The sequence below is a fragment of the Poecilia reticulata genome, chromosome 12 (assembly GCF_904066995.2).
Source record: "Poecilia reticulata chromosome 12, P_reticulata-male-v2, whole genome shotgun sequence".
Classification (NCBI taxonomy): domain Eukaryota; kingdom Metazoa; phylum Chordata; class Actinopteri; order Cyprinodontiformes; family Poeciliidae; genus Poecilia; species Poecilia reticulata.
In genome coordinates, this window is record NC_088841.1 from 15,179,921 (window position 1) to 15,193,973 (window position 14,053).

The 14,053-nt window shown below is 37.9% G+C and overlaps 1 protein-coding gene across 4 annotated transcripts in view; it reads left to right on the forward strand.

The window, feature by feature from the left end:
• Positions 1–14,053, forward strand: part of unc5cb (unc-5 netrin receptor Cb) — a 142,574-nt gene that overhangs the window by 92,297 nt on the left and 36,224 nt on the right. For all 4 annotated transcript variants that reach the window (XM_008424252.3, XM_008424253.3, XM_017307961.2 and 1 more), the window contains exon 4: positions 3,647–3,750. In XM_008424252.3, the coding sequence (XP_008422474.1) occupies positions 3,647–3,750 (104 nt within the window). The remainder of the gene's footprint in view (positions 1–3,646; positions 3,751–14,053) is intronic.

Genomic DNA, 14,053 nt, shown 5'->3' on the forward strand with positions numbered 1-14,053 from the left:
TTCATTTTATTTTGTTCTTTTTTTGTGGCAACAAAACAACATTTGTTGGTTTCCTCTGTCTGTTTCCTGTTCTTTGACTTGCACTTCATCTTTTTTACTATGAAATATGTTGGGTCTAAATTTAGGCCCTCTTGGGACCTTATCACCAGTAAGTGGCTGCCAGCTTTTATGGTTTACTCTAAAGCGGCCAGTGGCATGCTGAATCACTGCACACTGAGCAGTCATGAAGATTTCCATATGCTGTAATGCATTTATGTGAAGGAATCAAATTTGATTTATTAGATTTAGCCATACTGCATATGCAGTAAATCAAAATGTATCATCCAGAATGTGTGACTGTGTTGCCTCACCTGTCACACCGTGTCTGCGCAATCTTCTGTCTTTAAGAGGCAGTTGGAGCAGAAATCAATCCCTGCGTTGTTGTTGTGATTTAACAGCATAACTTTTAGAACAAAACAGAAACTTTAATAGCCTCCTTTGCATGTTGTTTTCTTTCCTTTTTTTCCCCCCCTTCTGTTTATTGGAGACAAAAACAAATGATGCATCTGTCCTTGGATAAAATTCCTTAAATCGTTTTTCAAAGAAAACGCCTGTCTTGTTATTCCTTTTTCTTGTATTTCAATCTAAAAAAAAATCTTTTCAATTTATCATCCAACCTTTCAGCTTTTTAAAACTCATAGTAATGTTTGGAATCAGAGCATACTCCCCTGAAGGCATGCTTAAGTTGAACTGGAACAAGGACAAGGACTCTTATTCAGTGTGTTTTGAACATCAAAATATATGTAGTTTTTGGTTCCTCTGGGTCTTGTGTTTTATAAAACGAAAACACACAAACAACAAACAAACAAAAAAAAAACAGCCAGATCTCTCTATTGTAATATAATGTATTCCTATGTTATACTATTAAACTAAAGCAAAAATAAAAAAATGTAAACCTTTCTCTAAAGTTTACAGGTGTATTTCTTTTATACTCCTTCTGTACTGATCTCCCAAGACACTTTATTGTATGGCTATCTCTTTACATGCTTAGCCCAAGAGTTCCAGAGTTCAGAGGTTTATGTGCTTTTTTTTGAAAAAGTCTACAGCAGAACATACGCTACATGTTCAGTCTGCATCACTGCTTCTCATTTAGTCTCAAATTTTAAAATATTGCACCATTATGAAGTCATAATAATCTTGAATTTATGTCAACAGAATAATTTTATGCCAAACAGAGTCCAGACTATGTCTTCTGGACAAAAAGGAAGCAGGGGTCTAGATGTGTAAAACTTCTTTATGACCAAAAATCCTAAAAGTCTCCACATATCCAAAGTAGTGGCACTGATCACAAAATGAAACAAAAGTGAAGGAGTTAATGTAAGGCTAAATATGTAACACGTGTGGACATTTAAATTTTAACTTCGGCTGTAGAATATTACTTTACATTGTATGTATAAATCAGACAATTTCTGATTAATAAACAGTTAATTAGAAAGTATTAATGTTACGTAATATTACAAGCATAGAGACCCCGAATGCATGGTTACCCAATAATTAGCTGGCACTTATGATAATTAAATCAGTTTTTTGTGATGTGTATAATGCTTATACTGTTGTAATATGATACAGCCATAAAATAAGGATGTAAAAATATAAATATTGGCGTCGTATGGCTCAGTGGCAAAGCAGGTGCTACATATGCTGAGGCTACAGTCGTTGATGCAGCTGTCCTGGGCTTGACTCCTGCTTCTGGTCTTATTTACTGCATGTCTTCTCTCTCTGCCCTACTTCCTGTCCAGCCAGTATCTACTAATGGATAGAGGCCACCAGAGCCACAAAACATAAAGGAAGGCATATAAATAACCCTGAATGACAGTTCAGATGTAAAATTGTTTGATCAACATTTTCTGCACATTTTCAGGCCGTTTATTACGAAACTAAGGAGGATGGAAACTAAGTGCAGCATGATCTCATTTACTTCTGGTCCTTGGAACACTGAGAAATCCAAGAGCTTAAATAAAAACATGATGAACTGCTGGAAGCAGTGGGCGACAAAGAAACTTCCCTGCTTTGCAAAGCAACAATTTTACCTGCACTGCAAATAAACCGCCCCCCCAAAAAACAAAAAAATAACAGTGGTACTCTGTGCATAAGGACCAACTTCATTTTTCTTAAAAGTCAACATAGCATAGGCATCAGTAAAGACTAGTTTTACTCTGCTTACTGTATCAAGGAAGATCAAGTTTCAAAGCTAATAATTTTTTTCATTAACAAAGTTTGAAGTAGAGATACACAGTTCAGACTTTTCCTGACAGATGCAAATTTCCAATGTCTTTAAGGTCTCACCTGCCGATTCCAGTTTTGACTGATTAGTACTTTTTTTCCCCTAAGGACTATAGCACATAACAGATAAAACTGTGCTGCAGGTGATTTAATAGCAATATTATTTTTAAATCCAACTGAAAATGAAGAAACTAAGGACCATTCTCAGTAATGCATCACAACCCAGCCCTTTTACTGATTTACACTGAACTCAATAAATGCATCCATGTTTAGCAAGGCATAGCATCCATTCATAAACACAAAATAGTGATCGTTCTTGGATTTGATGCATGTATCCATTGTGTATGCCCACTGAATTGGTTAAAACGCAGGTATAGCCTGTACACTCAGGCCAAATAACCATACACACACATACTCCTGAAGACCTTTTATAGAACCCAACTAACCTAATATGCATGTTTCTGTAGTAGTGAATATGAAAAAAAAGTGATTTTTCATCACTTGACATGTCAATCATGTGTCAGAATCAAGTTTGCTGTCTTTTTTTTTATTTTTTACTTTTGTTCATCTCTATAGTTTAGGTCTTTTTCAAGAGATGCCAAAATGTTGCTTGTGAGCGTGCCAGGTGTTTTTGTGACACTGCGGAGACAACTGACAATGAACAATCAGCGCAAGTTGTCAAGAGCTGAAAATGAGGCCACCAGTTTCATTGAAAAGATGACAAAGTGGGAAAATGAAGATGAAAAAAGAACGAAGACGAAAGCTTGTGTCAGTAAAGAAATGAAGTGTGCATGTGTGGTGTGGAGTATTTTGGAAAGATTTGCGAGATTTTATAGTGTAAGTGCTATATTTCCCATATTTATATATGCCTCTGCTGAGCTGTTGTTGCCTACGGTTTGCACTTCACTGTAAAATGTAGGATATGATAGAATAAAACCTAATTCTCAGTGTACTTGTGCATAAACAGTCTGTTTCTAAACCAGGAATTTGTCATTCTGGTTCTTGAGTGCCACAGTCCTGCAACATTTGGATGCATTCCTGCTCCAGTGCGCCTGAATCAAATAAATGCTTAATGACCAGGCCTTTCCAAAACTTGCTGACGTTGCTCAGGTAATTTGGCCTTTTGACTGGGTTGTGTTGGAGCAGAGATGCATCCAAAAGTTTGGAGGACAGTGGCACTCGAGTACTGGAGTTGCAAACCCCTGCAACAGTCAGCAAGATGCAGTTTGTTTACATAATTTATTTGGTGATAAAAATGTTTTCACTTTACTCAGCATTTATTCCTAACTTTATGTTAAAATATGTCACTACATGTACTTGCCAGTATCATAGTGTGCTGTAGGTTCATGCTGATGCACAGTGTGCTTTGTCTGTTTCCCCGCAGACCTGAGAAAGACGTTTGATCAGGAACCTCTGGGGAAGGAAGTGTTACTCGAGCAGGAAGTGTTACTGCAGTGTCGCCCACCTGAAGGCATCCCAGCAGCTGAGGTAAGATTTAAAAGACATTATTACTGAGTTTAAAAAATTGTCTGAATAATGTCAGTGTTTTCTTTTTTTTTTTTTTAAATAAATAAAAAAAAGTTCTGATATAGACGTGAGAAATGGAGGCAGTGGAGATTTTCCACACTAAGCTTGGCTGAAAGCTCCCACCTCAAATCCAGTAAACTGGCTTCTCTGTAAAGAGGTTTATGTGATTTTCACTGACTTTTTGGGGTCAGTTTCTGATTAAAAGTCAACATCATGTCTGATGTAATTTTTTCCAAATAACACTTAAAACGACTGCAAAAATGCCCCATATCCATGCATATTGCAACATATTCATCTATTTATTTAGTCTGTTCATTTTACAAGCAAATGTAAAACTGCTGTGCATGTTTTATTATTATTATTATTATTATTATTTTTATTTACACTGATGAAATATTTTTTTTTTGCCCTAAAACAACACTGAACAATCCGATGCAGCACAGTGCACAGATAATGACATTTTGCACCACTACATGGACTATTAAAGTGCTTTGGTTTTTCTTCCTGAATGCCAGCCAGTCACAGCAATTTGATGGAAAGACAATTATCTGCAGAGAGCGCACACACACACAAAAAAGAAGAAATGTGTCTGGGCAACCTTGGCTTCGCTAATATTTCCTCCTTTCCTTTAAGTGTTACAGCTCAGCCTGAAAAGGCTCAGTCGAGATAGCAGGGACATAAAAATACAGAGTGGAAGTGTGGTTTGATGGGTTGAAGTTGGGGGTGCTAAACTCTTGAAGGCTGATTGACCCGGAAAAGCTGAGTTAAGTGAGTGGAACTGTGCAGAATTTATCCCTCCTAAAAGTGCTGACAAGCTGAGTGGACAAAAGTTGCGGGACTTGCCTTCTGTGTGCAACCCGGCATTCATTGTGGCTGTGATTCCTGCAAATTCTGAGTACGTTCACGGCCCTGTCTGAGTGAATTTGTCCAACCTGTGAGTGCTCATTTGTAGTTCGGTCATGCTCCGACTATGTCTGCTATGTTGGCCATGTGTTTTTGTTTCATGTTCCTTTTCTGGTAATATCATCGTTATACTTGTTAGACTTTCTTTTGGAAATTGAGCTAGAGTTACTTTACGGTAAGCAGCAGAAGCAAAACTTTTTCATCTGTTCAACGTTGTTGGTTTAAAAAATTACACTGTAGCCGGAACAGAATGTTGCAGTTTAACATTCAGTGACTTGTCAATGCATTCGGACCGCCTTACACCTATGTTTGTGAGATTACAAAAACAAGCTCTGTTGCATTTCATGAGGATTTTTGTGATAAACCAGCACAAAGTGGTGCATAGCTGTACAGTTAAAGGGAAATAAATGATGGTGAAGTATTTACCCCCGACAGATTTTTCCTACTTTGACTTTTTTTAAATCAAAGTTTCCAATCAGTACTCAGAGTAAATAGAAAACATCTGTTTTTAAAGGATAATTAAACTTAATAGTGACAACAGCCCTCAAATCCACCCCCAAAATTAATGCTAATTGAATTAACTGTGATTAAAACATTTCACCAGTCACTGTAGCCCTCACTATTGACAAACCTGAACCTTAAACAGAACTTGCTTGACGACACGAAGTAGGCCAAATACCTGAAGCAGCAGCACATAATATCTTGATGTAAAGACATTTAATGCAATATAAAATATAGGTTATTGATCTATAAGTTTGGGAAAAAAATGACAAAGCCCTTCATAAGGCTTTGGGACTTCAACAAACAACAGAAGGAGCCATTATCTACAAAAGTGTAAAGATGAACTTTCCCTGGAGTGTTCAGATTCCAGCAGGACTAAAAAACTCTAACACATGCAGACAGATCAACAATGCAATAATATGGATCAAAGCTTAATAATTACCTTAAATCAGACAGAGAATCTGTCGCAAGATTTAAATATTTAAGTTCTCACACAGTGTATATAATCTAACTGTAGGTTACATATCCAAAAAGATGAATGGGCAGAGTTTCTTTGCAGTGTGTAAATATGTAAAATTAGACACCCCATAATACTTGAAGTTGTAGTTGCAGCAAAAGGAGGTTCTACAAAACTTTGACTCAGGAGCTGAAAACAAGTTTACTAATCAGTTTGATTTGTATTTTTGCAAGACATTTTAAAAACACTTCACAGAAATGCACTACTTAGTGTTGTTTGTTTACAATAAAACCCAATTAAATAATAATAATAATAATAATAATAATAATAATAATAATAAAAGTTGCTAGACATTTTGTTCAGTGCTTCAGAAGCCATTAAATTTACTACATATTGTTGCATGAGTCAGTACTCTGACTGCTGACAATTTTTTGTAACAAACCTCATTTTTGTGCACAAATCGGTGCTTGAAATATTCTTTTCACATGGTAATATCCCTGTTTTACCCTAGTGCCAGGTGATTTAGTGGGGGGGAGGGAGGAATAACTAAAAGCTGCTTTTTCATCCGTGTTGTGAGGCCTTTTTTTTCTCACACAGGCTTGCCAAAGAGGAGCCTTGGAAAAAAAGGCTGTGGTTACATATGAATTTACAGAAAAAATGCAGCAGCCACTGCGACGGGAAGAGATCTGTCATATTTCACCCGCTCAAGACACACAAAATATAGAGAAGATGAAAGAAGCTGAAGGCAGAAGGAGAAGAGCTGTTATGGTTTTGTCAGGGCTTGATTCACTGGGATGTTGTCAGGCCTCCAGTGGGCTTTTGGTTCACTCAGTGGTTCCTTTGCAGGCCTCTGGCCAGTTTCTGAGAGGCTGGAAGAAGGGCAGCTTGTGGCTAAGCTATAAAAACATTGCTCCCACAGCACTTTTGGCCATTTTATGTGAACTGTATGTGACGGATATTGTGCCGTGCATGAAAAGGACAAGCAGGACATATACTTGTGCTGATTGTTCATTGTCAGGTGAACATCTTGTGTCACAACCAGGGAAAATAATTTTCTTCGTTGTTGATTGCACAATGTGTCTGTAGCTGACCGGCAGGTAGTTCGAGAGTCATTACTGGATTAAAAAAGGAGAAATCAAAAGCTGTTTGGTTTCTCTTTTTTCAAAATACAATGGGTTACTTGGAAGAAATGTTAATGGTTTAAAAATAGGGCTGCAGCATACTAGCATTGATGTAGCAATGATAATTGTGAATCAGTATACTGTGCAGCCCCCCTGTTGTACAATAGTCCTTTTTAACCATTGTGTTAGAGGCTTTTGTAATGCTAGCTGAGTATAGAAACAAACAATTAGGAGGAAGACAACCAACTAATACAACCTTTGACGCTCATTTCATCATCTGTTAAAGCTTTGTTTGCTGCAACTTTGATTTTGTGACTTTGTGTAATGTTTGTCCCCAATGCAGCAATTAAATTCCTACTCGAAGGGTGGAGCCAAAACACAGTGAATCAAGATCTCTGGCAGAAGAAAACAAACAACAATGAGCTTTTGTTCTAGGAAATTTGGTGGGGCGACTTGCTATTTTTCATTTTTCAGGAAACCAACTACAAAACATTTCTTTTTTGTTCTCCTCTTCTGAGTAGACGGTAGCCGAACCAGTGAACCGTCGCCCCCCTGCGAGACTGGACTCAAAAAATATAAATCTCTGGGTGGAACTCCATTTTTAAACTCACAAAAAGTACCATGACTAAAACTGCAAATGTGTCAGGAGGTTCAAGCAGAGTACATTCAGGGACATGGAGATCTTCTTGTGACTCAGGTAGAGACAAAATAAAACAGTTCGGAATCTTCCTGTTTCCAGGAAGAGGAAACATGTTTAGCAAAATCACTGACGTGAACAAAAATGCTAAATAATTGCATTTACAACAAAACTAAGTCCATAGCTTTTTCTCACTTTTAGTAAAAAATCAAATCAAATCCCTGCACTGTTTGATCCCAATGAGCTCCAGCCCTTCTTCTTTGTCTTTCCACATTTTTGACCATTTACATCAGCAGCCGTAAGGATGGTTAACCAGAGTAATAACATCCTATGGTTCTATTTAAGTATTTGTGATTCTTTGATGGGTTTCTTTTTGCCGAGGCTGTTGACCTCAAAAAGTAAAGATTCTGCTGAGTAGTCCAGATAGTTTCTGTGACGGTTCTGCAAATTTCCCTAGCGAAAAATCGGAAGCAGATATTTTTGAATAGTTTTTTTTTTGTAGTTGATGCATACATTTAGCTGAGTACAGCTAGTCCCTGGATACTGGAAAATGCACCACACAGTAACCCACACTCACAAAGAAAACAAGCAGCAGGCATTTACTTTGGCTCTCCTCGCGACCATTACCAGTGGAACTTTGGCCTGGGCGTACTGAAAAACAGAGAGTGAGGTTTCTGAAGCAGCATAGGGTTTCAGGCATGTATGGTCTGAATAAATTAGATACTCAGCAGGCTCTCTTAAGAGCCATTGTTACACGTTTCCATAGCCATGAATATTTGATATATACTTAATCAGGAACAGAGGGGAAAATGTAACTGTTGAGAAGTTCAAGGAACAAAGACGAGGGAGCCATTTAGCAGTAAAGGGCACTGTTTCACTATTATGTGGGCTTAACTGGGAGCTGCATGTAGTTATAGTAATAAAGGTAGAAATAGGGTGGGGTTCCATCAGCTCAGTGCAGATCTTTCCCCCTTTGAATACCACCATGAAGCTCTTTCATCAACTTCTGAAGGGCTTCTCCACAAGCAAGGCTGGCCCCTTTTCATACTTCAGAAATATGTGGCAGGCTCATAAAATGGACAGCGAAAAGAATGTAGCATTATTGTGCTTTTTCTTCTGCCGAAGGCCCCATCTCCATTTCACAGCACTTGTCACGGCCCTGAGACAAAGACGAGAGTTCAGAGGTGACGCTGCACAGCGAGCTGCTAAGCCTGTTTCCATGGGAGCAGGATTTTAATTCAGGCATCGCCTCCGTCAGCCAGGGTCCTGCCGTGTTATCGCGGGTAACGAGTCATTGATGCTCCGTGGGGAACAGGCCTCGCTGCCGTGATTAAGTCCATTGGCTTTGCTGAGAAAAAAGAAGAGAAACACAAAGATCTGCTGTTCAAGCTTCTCCGTCTGGAAAAAAGGAAAATTTAAACAAAAGAATTTTAGCACTTGAGAAACAGAAAGGCCAAATTTAAGATTTCATACATATATTCTTTTGGATTGCTGGGCACACCAGAATGTGTTGCATTTGCGTTTTGCTCCAAAGCTTCAAGGTCTAAAAACGATGTTTGACATTTAAACTATTTTAATATGCATAAATAAATCAGTCTCACGATCCATTACATACTTTAAATAAAATCAGCTAAACTACTTACCATTTCACTGAACGATTCTGTTACAGATTTGTAGAAACGAGAGCTTTCTGTATGAGATAAAGGTTTATTTAGGCTCGATCAAAGATAATCACACCTAATTTAAATTGTGCTGTGATGCAGTGGTTATAGCAGATGCACCGTATACAGAGGCTAAAGACATTGATGCAGCCATCTAAAGTTCGAGTCCCATCCACCTGCCTATCCCCCCTTTCTCTTCCCCTTTCCTGTCGGCAGAGAGAAGTCCATTGGCTTTGCTATATAGTTGTTGTAATCTGATTTAATGTCTCAATAGCAAATTAACCCAGATTTATTGGGAATTTTAATGTGTTTATTTCAAATTAAGTTCCCAAGAGCTGAAAAAATTTGTAAAAAAAAAAAAAAAAATATATATATATATATATATATATATATAATATGCTTAGGATCAACTGGAGTTGGTAGTAGAGTCTAGAATTAAAAAGTATAATTAACCAGACTGTCATGTCTACTAATTGGATTCTGTAATAAAAAGAAAACTACGAAAGATAAATATTACTTCAACAGCCTAAATGGGGAATCTTTATAAATATGGGCCTGAACATTCAAACTATTTGACCAAATTATAGATCAAACATTTGCCTGCCTGTGGAAGTGTTGGAACATTATTCTGACCTTGTTTTCTAACTCTGTTCTAATTTCTTACAGTAAAACGCAATGAGAATTGTGACCTTGTAAGAAACGTATCCTACTATAAAGGACTTTTCTTGCCTCAACAATTTAAAGTGGCTTAATTTACACATGGGAATAAGAAAAAAAAGAAACTGAACTTAGAGTAAGAAGACACAATGAAAACAATAGAACTGAGGTTAACTCAAAATGAAGCAATGTGGAAAATTGCACTCCCTGCTTTCAATTAGCTCCCCATTCCTAGGAACCTGTACTTTCTCCCCCAAAAATGATTTTACTTCTCAAATTCTTCTATCATTTTTCGCTATTACATGTATCACAAACTAAACACACTCTTTAACCTTAAAATTATCTAATTATATCGTTATTGCTGATTTAATGTCTCAGTAACAACTTTACCCAGATTTATTTAATGTGTTTATGAAGATCTGACACAATAAAAAAGGCTTTTGTTTGTAATATAACACCACAACTCAAATATAAACCTAAATTTCAGACTGTTATAAAATGATTTGCAGTAGTTTCTATACTGTACACAATACATGTGTATTTTCTTACTTTTATGAAAACAATGTTTTTGTGGCTTTGTGGTCTGTGTTGGTGGTCTGTGTTTTCTGGTTCTTCTAATACTTTCTTATCTTCATTGGTTATGCTAAATGACGCCCTGATTCTCCATATACAAATGCAAAACATCAATAAACATGCATCTCCCTCTGCTCAGGATCCCTGCTGAAAGGACAGGCTAACCCTAACTTACTTGGATAAGAATATGTTCTTGTTGTTGTTCCAATTAATTAAGTTTGCATAAATCTCACCATCAGAGCTGTTTTCTGCGTCATAAACGAGGCTATTTGTTTTATTAGCCATAGTTATTGATGAACAGTGTTTCACAGCAGTCAGGTCTTTATCAGCAGGTTGTTGGTTTGATGAAGAGCTGAGCTTTGGCTGGATGGGTCACAAAACAGACGGTCCAAGAGATGGCAGAAGACGAGATGTGCTCCCTTTTAACTGTGAAATTTTGGGACACTTTATTTGGTGCATACTTGGCGTAATAATAACTTGTTTACAATGTGGGATGTTTCTATAGAAACTCCAATATATTCCAAACAGTCTAATCACTGAGCTTTATTGACATCGCCAGCTTTTCCTTTGAGCATACACCACATGAATGTCTGGTATTCTTGATGATTAGGCTTAGTTTCACTTTAAAGGTGATTTGGAAGCAAACCAGAAGCAGCATATTAGCTTGCCTTGCCAACAAGAAGCTAAGCACTTTTTCCCAGGGAGAATCGGGCCTCATTGAGCTATGAAGGGGTACCAGGAATGTCAAGAGTAACAGCACTTCAGTGCCCACGGAAACAGCTAAGTGCATTTTCATCAAGGCTTCCCGTGGGAGTTAATGTGTTAGTGGGCACCTGACTGCAGCCCTGTTGCAGCCAACCAAAGATTGCCCTTCAGGTGCTCACTTGCCAATCACCAAAGTTTTCCAGTGTAAAGGCTGTGATTTCCTGTATTGGCTCACATTTGTGAACTTCTGGTTTTCTTCGTGAGTCACTTCTCTTCTTGCTGTCACATTCCAGTGGGTCAGCTTTACCTGGAAATTGTCACGCCGGAGAAGCTTTTCTGTGCTGCAGTCTATTTATTCGGGCTTCCTGTGAGTAAGAAAAGAGTTTTAAGATGAGATAGAAATGTGCTTTCAAAGCTAATTAGTGGACTACTTCACTGTGTTGCGCGAGCTATGACTACAACACGGCAAAATAAAGTCCCTTTGCATTTGGCTCCAAATTTCCACGATGGAACAATTGATCACTTAAGACATTCAAATAGATCACAGAGTGAAAGAATGGAGTCATTTTATCATTGACATTGAAAAGGGGAAGAAAATCTTAAAACTATCTCATGGTTCTTATTTTTAATCATTTCTAGGCATTTAACTGTATATAAATTCCTAATAATTATAGAGACAACCCTTTTTGGTTGGGCTTGGATGTTTACTCTGAAGGCAGCTCTTCGGTGTCATTATAGCTTCTCATTAAGCTGCAATGGAGAAAGAAAGTGAACTAAACCAAATCTTGAGTCAGTGTATTCAACTGCGATAATGTACGTTGCTCTCTCAACACTGAACCTAATTACTCACCTTTAACCCTGTCCAGTGGAACATAATCAGCACAGTGGCACTGACAAAAACCTGCTGTACTCCTGCTGTAATGTCTTGTATAAAAAAAATAAAAAATCCAACCATACACTGACACTACATAGACGGGGTCTGACCATGTTCGCTTCTACAGTCCATTCTGGTCCAAATCTATTCAGTATCTTCGCATTGCTCCGTCCTGTCTGATCAACACCATCTGATCTGCAAGTTGAAAATAATTTTTGTGAATTTGGGCTTGTGAATATTTATACCACTCACAATCCCACACTTGTCATGCATGCATCTGCAGAGCATATGGCTTCTTCTCTGATAATAAATGATTTAATTATCAGTTGGTAACCTATTGTGGTTCATCCTGCAGGTTTGTCATTTGACTCTGGAGAGGAAATGCTCTGAAAAAAGGGATAAATGAATAATTTAGGCGAGACAGATAGTTAGACTTCACATGAAGGAGCTGAAGAGCTCATAATGACTTCTTTGTCGCACATTTCTGAGGAACATTTTTTTCTTCACCTTTCTTGTCTTTTCACACCCTTCTCTTCCCCCACACACTGCTGTGCACTCTATTTCTGACTCTGCGGTGAGTAATGACTGCTTTTGCCTCGCGTCGGTTCTTAACAAGTGTGTGGACTGTACATAGTGTGTTCTGTGTATTAGGCTAATTAATGTTGTGCTGGCACAGCCAGGCAGAGCACTGAGGCGTCCCGCTTGGTGGCTACTCCCACGTTGCTGCTGCAGCGTGGTTTGCAGCCAGGTTTGCAGACTATAGAGGGGGGAAGGAATGACAGTGGTAGGACATTGAAATGGTCGTTTAAGGACCACAGATAGAACTTTGGCTCATTGCGTGCAAAATATTGAGAAATGACAAACATCTTAAGTCTTTTGTACGTCAATGTAAAAGTATTCATGTGTTTTGAACTATTTCACATTTTGTCCCAGTATGAGAACAAACGTCTCGTAGGAAAAGTACAATTGTGAAGTTTAAGAAAAAATAATGCAGCTCTATGAATATGTTTTACAGATAAATATATAAAACGTTTTTTGCTCTCTTTAATACCACTTTAATAAAATTCAGTGCAGTCTTTTGCCTTCAAAAGCCACCTAATTGCTTGAACATTGCTTTTTGCTAAGGCCTTGGAAATGTATTAGGGAATATTAGTCGCATGTCAGAGAAAAAGTTTAACGAAGTTTAAAACCGGGTTAGTTTACAAAGCAATGTTCTAGACTTTTAACATTACACAGATTACAGTTCAGTCGATCATCAAGAAATAGAGTTAATTGCAAAGTTACCAAGCTGTTATCATGACAGGCTGGCAAGGAAGCAACAGTGAGGCCCACTGTTACTCTGGAAAAGCTGCAGAGATCCAAAGCTCAGATGTAAGGGATTCCATTTAGATAAATTAGTGAATTTTTCTATCTTTTCTATCTGGGTACCTGACTGCAGCCCTGTTGCAGCCAACCAAAGATTGCCCTTCAGATGCTCACCTGCCAATCACCAAAGTTTTCCAGTGTAAAGGCCGTGCTTTCCTGTATTGGCTCACATTTGTGAACTTTCGGTTTCACTAATTTATCTAAATGGAATCCCTTACATCTGAGCTTTGAATCTCTGCAGCTTTTCCAGAGTAACAGTGGGCCTATCTATCTTCATGCGAAACACTTCCTGTTAAAAACGTAACACTGCACATTACCTCAGACACACCATTTCCACAATGACAGTGACAACATGATGCTGTGGGGATTTCTTTCTTCAGAGGGAATAAAAAGCTAATAGAAATGTATTGGGATTGTGGCTGGAGCATATCATGAAAGAAGACCAAACTGTCTCAAGACTGAGGTTCACCTGCCAGCAGGACATAAACAAACAGCTAGAATTACAAAAAATTAATGAGGAATTTTCTGCAAAATCTCTAAATTTGTTCACATATATCCAGACGTGGGAGTTTGAACTATATTGCAAAGCAGAGTGAGCAAATACTTATGCTTTCAGGTGTGTGAAGCTGGCAGAAACATAGATTGATGCTGCACTTGCAGCAAATGATGGTTTTACAAAGAACTGACTCAGGGTGACTAAAATATACAGCATATATAAACTCTTCAGGACTAAAACTAATTAAGATTTTCTTCCCACATGCTGCTATATGTTGGACTATCACATAAAGTCATAATAAAAAAAGTAGTTGG